This window comes from Egretta garzetta, unplaced genomic scaffold (genome assembly GCF_000687185.1).
Source record: "Egretta garzetta isolate BGI_Z169 unplaced genomic scaffold, ASM68718v1 scaffold289, whole genome shotgun sequence".
Lineage (NCBI taxonomy): Eukaryota > Metazoa > Chordata > Aves > Pelecaniformes > Ardeidae > Egretta > Egretta garzetta.
This window is the reverse complement of record NW_009260801.1, coordinates 1696629-1705447: the sequence shown is the minus strand read 5'-3', so window position 1 is coordinate 1705447 and position 8819 is coordinate 1696629. Positions and strand designations below refer to the sequence as shown.

At 38.3% G+C, this 8819-nt stretch overlaps 1 protein-coding gene across 1 annotated transcript in view; it reads left to right on the top strand.

Annotated features, from left to right (window-relative positions):
- The window catches only part of ROBO1 (roundabout guidance receptor 1), a 659248-nt gene that overhangs the window by 613443 nt on the left and 36986 nt on the right, over window positions 1–8819 (top strand). Inside the window, exons 19-21 of the mRNA XM_035902213.1 lie at window positions 1288–1485; window positions 4900–4926; window positions 7601–7643. Coding sequence (XP_035758106.1) covers window positions 1288–1485; window positions 4900–4926; window positions 7601–7643 — 268 coding nt within the window. The remainder of the gene's footprint in view (window positions 1–1287; window positions 1486–4899; window positions 4927–7600; window positions 7644–8819) is intronic.

Sequence of the window (8819 nt, the reverse complement as noted above, 5' to 3'; positions counted from 1 at the left end):
GGTTTTTAAGTAAATAGGTTTTCGTTTCTCATATCGTTAATATTAATGGAATAACAGCACCTTTCTCCTTAAAACCATAATCTCTCATTCTGAATCTGATGTCACTACCCATAGTAAAAAGCAACTAACTGTTGGGTTTACACGAGAGTAAAAATGGGTATTTCAAAGACTAAGCTGTGGAGTGTGTAAAGCAATATCCGCTCTGAGTAAAGGTTTCGAATTCTTGCCCTCACCCTGTGCAGTAATGAAATTTCCAGTAAGCGCTCACTGTAGTGGTAAAATATCAGGAAGGCAGTATTTTGTCTCTGAGTTGCTTCATGTCATTTAGAAAGCATTGGTCACTAACTGAATATTCTTACTACTGTTCCTAGAAGGTTCTTGCAAAAGTTTAGTACAGAAAGAGCAGAAAAGACTGATTCTTACAGGGGATTTCTCCATTAAAAAGAAAAATCAAAAGTGTGTGGAAAAATACATGTTCTTTATTTTAATGTGGGACACTTAAGAATAAACTGTTTTTAGGAAGGGCTGCTTGTTCAGTAATAATGAGACTGCTTGACTATTTTTACCAATTCATAATCCTTTTTTTAGTCATACTTCAGCTTTTTCATCCACATCAAGAGGGCAGGATTGGGTATTTTGTACTTTTACTCCTTTACATCCTTTTAATATTCAGTCTTTTTTAATTGAGGTCAAAGTGAGAGACTGCACAGAGTACGCTTGACTGTGTAATACAAGATTCAAGTAATCTGTCAGGAACTGCTCAATTAAAATGTATCCCTCAGTACCAACCTCATGTGAATGTACTTTGAATTTGTAATTCTTCTGTGATTTTCAGTTATGAGAGTGGATGTTTGGGTAGCTGACTTCTACGCATTCATAGAGCTCAAAGATTAGACTACGCATGTTTCATACTTGGGCTTTCTTGCTGTGTTCTTTGCTGAATTTCTGAATAATTTTCTGAAACTGGTGTTGCTTTGCTAAAATTAAAAAAAAAAAAAAAATTGCAGTCCCCAAATTTGAAATTTATGAGCCTTACTTTCTATTTCTATGCCTAGTGGCCTGATTTTAGTGGGTTTCATAAACAAACAGAAGTCAGTGAATTTGGAGGTACCTATCTTTCATGGAAAACAAACCATTTCTATCTGGACCTGTAAAAAGGTATTTTGAAGCACAGTCTTAAGGATTTTACCTTGAAAAACTGGACTATGGTTATGTCAGGTTTTTTCGCGCTGCCTTTTAAAGTTGCTTATTCAAATTAATTGGCTGTTTTGGGTCATATTTTTTCAGATTCTCATGGAAACCCTGTGTCTTCAGAAGATCAAGTCAGTTTAGCCCAGCAGATTTCTGATGTGGTAAAGCAGCCTGCCTTCATTGCTGGAATTGGTGCAGCCTGTTGGATTATCCTTATGGTCTTCAGCATCTGGTTGTATCGCCACAGGAAGAAGCGAAATGGACTCACTAGTACTTACGCTGGTATCAGAAAAGGTGCCGTATTACATATTTCAGTGCGCTGGCTGCTGAATGCCTGTTTACTGGCTGTTTACTTCATCAATCGGTCTCTTGTTCTTCCAAGACTCCCTGCAGGAATTATCAAATTACTTCATTATTTTCAGGAAGTGTGGATCAGGAGCCAATGCAGAAAGCAGCAATATTTACGTAACGTGTTAAACCTAGCTTTAAAGCTTAAGCCTTTAGCAAAATACCTAGACTAGCTTTTCATAAAGATACTCCTACAAAAGAGAAATGTAAAGATGGATGTAAGCCTGGAAGCTTCCAATATGCCCTTGCTACCCGACACTGTACCATCTGAAAAGGAGCCAAGTGGATGGTAGTTCATTGTCCCTCCTGTTCAGTCCTTTGCTTGCTGCTAAGAATACTAACAGTGGTGTACATTACAGTAACGCTTTTGGTGCGTGCACTTGAATTTCCTTGCGCTCCAGGGCAATGTGGTGAAGTGGCTGTTTGCAAAAGCACAACAGTCAATAATACTTTCCAAGACTCTTTCATAAATGCTGTTGTGAGACCCTTCATTGGGACTGAATTCTGGGGCTATCACATCTTGCATCTGCATTCGGTTAGAATGGCAGCAGTGGGACTAACTTAAAGCACTCTTCATGTTACGGGTATTTTTTGTATCGGATTGTTGGCGGGCAAGCGATGCTTTACAGTATACTCTGTGACAAACAAAACTAGAATCTCTACCTGGAAGATCTTCCGGAATAAAAAACTTGATTTCTCCTGATTCAATAATCTTTTGATTAAGCCCCAAAGTTAAGGCTGAATTCAGTAAGCTACAGTTCATTACATCTCAAAGCAGTACCTCATAGGCACTCATAGAATAAGAACCGTAAATTCTGGAATGAACCAGAAAATGGAAGATCCTGCTTTTCAAGGACTAGAGGGAGAATGTTTGATATTTAGCAATCAAAAGATAGGCCTAGGCTTAAAAGGTGCTCACATCTTAACGTATGAAAGGTGTCATGAGCTTGCGTTCTTCAGTCACTTCAAGAATGAATGTGTGATGGACAAGAGAGATAGGCAAATATCACACAAACGTTTTTAAACAGTAGCAGTGTGTTGCTATGAAAAAGAAGCAGTGCTGAAAATAGCAACTGAGTGAGTGGATACATGGAAATAGTTCTGGAGTGTTGCAGAGTTTAGGTGTCCTCTGTGCTATCACAGTCTTAGTGCTCACGGTAGACTTCAGGCACAGTGGCTGTAGCGGAGTCGTAACCACAGAAATCAGGGTTGAATTCCACCTCTGATTTTGTTCTGCTAGGATTTCTTAGCTAAGACAGACCCCGACATACTGCTGCATTGGCCTGCGCTGTTTTGTTTTACTAATAGCATGCTGCCATACTGCCTTTCTACAGTTCTATCAAACTAACATCACTATGCTTTCAGCAGTACCTATGATTAAGCAAAAGGCATACAATTTGTCCTTAAAAATGGTTACTTTAATGACATCAGCTATTGTTCAAAACAGCTGTGTTTTTCAATATCTGTAAAAATATCTTTTGTGTAATTTGGTGGGGATTTTAATGAAAATATAGAGAAAAGTAGGGTCTGCATCTCCATTATCGAGTCTTCTTCAAGAAAAAAGCCAGCTTTAGTGAAATATAAATTGCAAAGTAGTTTGCCACTCTGCAGTGCATCAAGATATCACTGCAAGCCCAAACTTTCTCCAGTCTTGCATTTATTTATTTATTTTCATATTTAGCTTCAGGCCTGACATCTGTTAAAATACTTTGCAACTCCCACACACACATATTGTACTAGCACTCTTACACACTCAGAAGAGTTTATTAATAGCTGCTCTGAGACTTTAGTTGTTCTTTCGTGTGGTAGCGATAAAGATTTCATTTAGTTGAACCTCTGTTCATCTGTTCCTCAGTTCCTTAAGAAACTAAACTAGGTTTAGTACTTAGCTCACAGCAGAGTAATGAGACAGTAGTTTAAGATTTTTTTTATCATGTCCTTGTGATTGCAAATTAATTTTGAGACACTTGATTCTCTTTTGAGTAGCTCTGGTTTAAATGCATCTTCTATTTTAATGAAAGCTTGGTTTCTATATTATAGAACTATGGTTCTATATTTTTGAATGTAGCTAAATTAAACTTGACTGTGTGAAAAGGCCTAGCTCAAAGAAAATACAATGGCATTCCCAAGATAAAGAGCTGTGCTACAGATGAAGCCTGAAATGCACAAATGCTCAGAGGTTTTTCTTTTTTTTGCTTAGTGTCATATCCCTGGAAGTAAATTGGCTTGGTGAAACGGGGGAAAACCTACAGCATATCCTAAATTGCAACAAGAAGACACTCAGTACTCCCCCTAACCATCAGAGTTACTGTAAAAATCAGATTAAGCAGTTGTTTCTTAGGCAAAACCTTGTCTTTCTGTGCCAGGTTTGCTGATCAGATTCTATCTCAGGGCTACATTTAGCGAATATTTTATTTTCTCTCTTAAATTTTTCTTTGCTGTCATTAGATCGAAAAGGGCAACATTAGCCTTTTTGTGCCCATCAGAGATAGAAAAACTATACTGTCTTGTCAACAGGAGGGGGGGCATGTGCTAATAGGAGAGCGGATGCTAGCGCTCTGTGTTTGGATTAGAGGCCCTATTGATCCAAAGAGGATTTATAGTAGCTGTGAGAGTGAAGATTGTCAAGCAATGTCATTGTTCCGTTGTTAACCTTTCCCTCTCAAAGCCAAGGGTTGAAAGGTAGAAAGGTGTTACATCCAGGGAGATCTTTTACCTTTTTTTCTGATTATTTAAGAGCGAAAGATAATAACTCTGTTTAACAGTCTTGTCAATGAAAACAAAAATTAATTGCTGCAGTAGATTTTAATGCCTTTATTACAGTGAGAGTTGGTGCCATTCTTGATTCAGAGACAGTAAAACAGCAGTTCTCTTTGTTCGTTTATATGATTATTATTTCCTTACTGAATACTTAAGCGTGCCTGTTAGTTCAGCGTAATGAGCATTTACTTAGTCAACTGCAGATAAGATTCAATAGGACCTTGATAAGGCTTTGTTAAGGAATTTGTCATTCTGCATTCTAAAATGATTAACAGTGTGGGGGTTTTGTTTGTGCTAGGATTTTCAGAAAAACTTAAAATATCAGACTGAGGGGTATTTGAAAGGCTAAACCACAGTCCGGTCCCCTCAGGAGCACAATAGAATATCAAGCTTTTTTTTTTCAGACTGCTACCTGCAGAGACAAGCTTCTTTCTGAATCACAAATTTAATGTTATTTCTATAACAATGTGACTGAACTACTGGGTTAGTTATATACGTTTGGTTTATGTTCAGCTGTCTGCTAGATTTATACTAATGTGGTATGTTTCCCTTTCTCTCTTCAGCTTAATAACCAGTTTGTATTTTGTTTTGATTTTTCAGTCCCGTCTTTTACCTTCACACCAACAGGTATATATTTGCACTTTTCCCCCTTTCTTTGTTACTTTAGCATGTGTTTGTGGTACTGTTCCTCTTTTTCTGACATAACCAGCCCAGCTGTTCTGAAGGGTTTTTTAAACCATTTCATTAATGACAGGTATCATTATTTTGTTCTCTAAGTAGCGTATATTTGCTTTGTGGCTGACACTTTTTTCCCTTTGTGCGTGCCATTTTGTACCATACCGTTTGATGCGAGCATGCCACTTTGTAGCATGATCCAGTCGGTTTGTACAACCTGGGCTCTTGCATATTACAATGGAGTAGCATGGCCTTCTGCATCTAGCGATGCCGAAGGTGCTTCTGGTGGAGGAGGAATGACTCAGCAGAGCCCAGGTGCTGACTTGAAAAGGATTCAGTGGGATTATAGTTGGTGAAACATTTGCTTCTTTTCTTTCCTCTGAATCTGCATTAACCCGGTGACGTAGGAGTTGTCTGCTTTGGAAGATACAGAAAATCAAAGTGCTGTAGCAGTTAGATTTCCCTGCTTGCTGCCTTAAACTGTATTTGTGCTATGAAATTTTAACATAATCATCCTGTTCTACATAAAGAGAGGTGCATTTCGAATTCAGGGTGGGTTTAAAATCATCTATTTCTCTCTGCTTGGAAATGTGTGAAACATGACATGACCTAAGCCATAGCCCACCGAAGTCCATGAAAGCCTTTCCGTTCTGTAGAGCTGACCCTCAGTCAGTTCCATGGTCTGGCAGCTCAGCAGCTCTTCCTCTGCAGTAGATACGATTCAACACATTCCACACACACCCCCCCAGTATACTGCATGCATTGCGTTCAGCTACAGCCTGAGTGAGCAGACAGGTTTTTTCTTCCTCCTTTGTTCTAAACCCCTTGTTTTCACAAGAGGTCTATGAGACTTGCAAGTTATGTGTATCCAGGCAGGGTAGAAACCACCTACCCCCCTCTGCATACTCACGTTAGCAGGGCATATCAGCTCAAAATCAGGACTGTACTAATTTGGCCTCTGGGCAGCAGCTGAGTTACATCCTTCCAAGTTGGCCTGCAGATGAAGCAATCTCACGTCTGTCTGCATTCATCCACACAGACCTAATCGTAATGGGTTAGATTCTTATCCACGTGCTTTTAATCACATTGAATAGTATCTTGTTTCAGAAGTCATCCTATTATGTTCAGTGGAGTTGCTTACTGTTCAGCATGAGTCGGAGTGGCCCTTAATGTTTCTGAAGTCCTCCGAGATCCACGGTGGAGCCTAATTCAAACTATTATTATTTTGCCGTTACTTTAATTGGCTTAACAGAGGGCTTCTATTGCACTCACAGCTGTAGCACACTAGTGAAATTCTGCAGAGATTGGTAGGTTAGCTAACATGTATTTTCTCAGTTGGATTCTTAACATTAAAAGAAAATATCAGGGCTCCATAAAATATGTCAGAGCTGCAACATAAATAGCTCTGAGATTTTTAAAGAAGAAATTGGAAAAAACACTAAGTGTGTAAAACATATAAAGGAAAAAAATCCTTTTTCAATCCAGGATCTCAGTCATTAGTTCCATTGACTTTAAATGGAACCAGACCCTCTTCTTTCGCGTTACCTATAGTAATAGACTTACCTGTAGCAATGCATCCTACATTTTAATCCTGTTATTGTCATCACTGCCAGCATTTATCTCTCTCTTGCAGACTCCCAGTTTGGAGTTCTTCTAAAGAGCAGAATTTGGCTGCTTTTTTTCAACACATTCCTAGTTGGAAAATGTAGAATCCATCAGCATTTGCAGGGAGGCAATCTCCTTAACCCTTTGCCAAACCCAAGGCAAACCTGCAGAATTTACAGCACTGTTTTTTCTTGGATGTTTGCATCTGAAAAACTTAAATTTTCAACCATGATGCTTCCTCTGAGGGATATGCAGTCCATGGCAGCAAAAAAAAATGCATGTGGACATCCACTTTGTTAATGTGTAATGCTTCTGAAATGCTAGCAAAACTGTTCTGTCTAATTTAGGAAGTATTCTTTCTGCCAGACATTTTTTACCAAGATTGATGCATTTAAATTTTTAGATGAAAAAGTATCATTAATAAATCCCATTGTAAAATGTTATAAAATGTGAATATTCTGTGGACTTTTACAGCGTGCCTGTTCCATGAGTATAGGGCAGTGACATTCAGAAAGAGCATGTGTTTTTGTGGTAGGTTCAGCTGTAATGAGCCATTGTTTGCATTGGAAGTAAGGTCTGTTATAGAATCACGATACCTCTTTAATCTTACCAAAATAATAAGGTAGAGCAAAGCTTTAACATCTAGCCATTCATGAAATAAATATATGACCTAAATTCTTCTACAGAATAACTCCACTGAAGTCAGCAGAGTTATGTTAAGGATAAGTTCAACCTGATGTATGGCTTCCTGCTTTCTCAAGCGATGCGTGTATGTGTGGTTTTCAGAACAGAATTGAAATATAAAACTTTGTTGCAGCTAAGACTATTAGTTATCAAGCAACACAAGTATTATGTATAAACTTGCATTTGAAGGAATAGCTTGCAGAATGAGACTCAGAATTAATGTGTAAACAATGCACATTTATTGTCTTAGCTAAAATGAAAAAAAGGCAAATTTAATATTGCTATTTAAGGAGTCTTTTATGATTTTTAAATTATTTCCTTTTTTTAACTATTTCAGTAACCTATCAGAGAGGAGGAGAGGCCGTAAGCAGTGGAGGCAGGTAATTATGTGCTTTATTTTTAAAGCTATAAATCGTGTGCACCTAAATTGAAGGATGCTAGGAGTACAACTGTCCTTGTAAGTGATAGCAGAATAATCACTTGCAACGATATGTTTTAATTTATACATTTTGGCCATATTTTTTCCTGTTTAGAAGGAGGATATATGGTTTGAATTTTTAGGTTGATTTCCAAAGAATGAATTGTAATATTTTCAGCTTTGTTAACCTGTAAAAACTGCATCTCAAAAAATGAGCGGCAGAGGGAGCACTTTAACTTCAAAATAAAGACCTGGCTTACCAGCTGATTAAGGGAGTAAAAGTAATTAAGTCGTGGCATTTATGAAGATTAAGAAATATAGCTGGTTCACAAATACTGCAAAGAAAGAAAACGTTTATTGGGAAAAATTGCTGAAGACATAAACGGCTTAAAAGGTGACTTTTTTAAGAAAAAATCTTGCTATGAATGCAAACCAGTTAAAGCATCACTTGCAAGAGACCGGGCGCTGAAGGAGAGGTTGAAACAGGTAGGTTTCAAATTTAAAGCCCCCAGCTTTCAGAACCTAGCCTATTCCAGATTGAGGATGTAACTAAAACATGTTTACTGGGTTTTCGCTTAATGAATGGCAGTGGACAAAACAGTAATTTGCATTTCCTGTGTAGCGGTAGGATTTTCTTCAGGAGCCAACATAACGGTTTTAACAAAAAGACAGGTCAGAGCAGTGTCACTTTAGTACTTTAGTAGCACACCGTTTTTCTAGGTCACATTCAAACGTGCCTTTTTATAAGCATCTCAGTTAAAGATTTGGCATGATGCTGAAATAAACTCTAAAACCTCGGAGAGCAGCTGGGTGATAAATTCCTGTATGAATTCCTGTCACAAATGGCATCTTGTGATTCCTCATTTGCAAGACTGTACAAAAATTTGGTAGTGGTAAGCATTAGGCATAAAATTAAACATTCCCAGTCTACTTGAATGCTGTGCAGAGGCAAGGCTACTCTGCTGCTGCTGCTGAACTTGGCACCCTAAGAGCAGTTGCAGATATCTCTGCCCAGCCCTGTGTGCTGCTGTGTTGTCATAGCCATAAAACCATGGAGGAAAACCCCTAGAAGAGTTACCATGTGATTTTTGAATGGACAAATCTGTAAATCACTGGGTTGCTGCCTTCACCCCAGGAC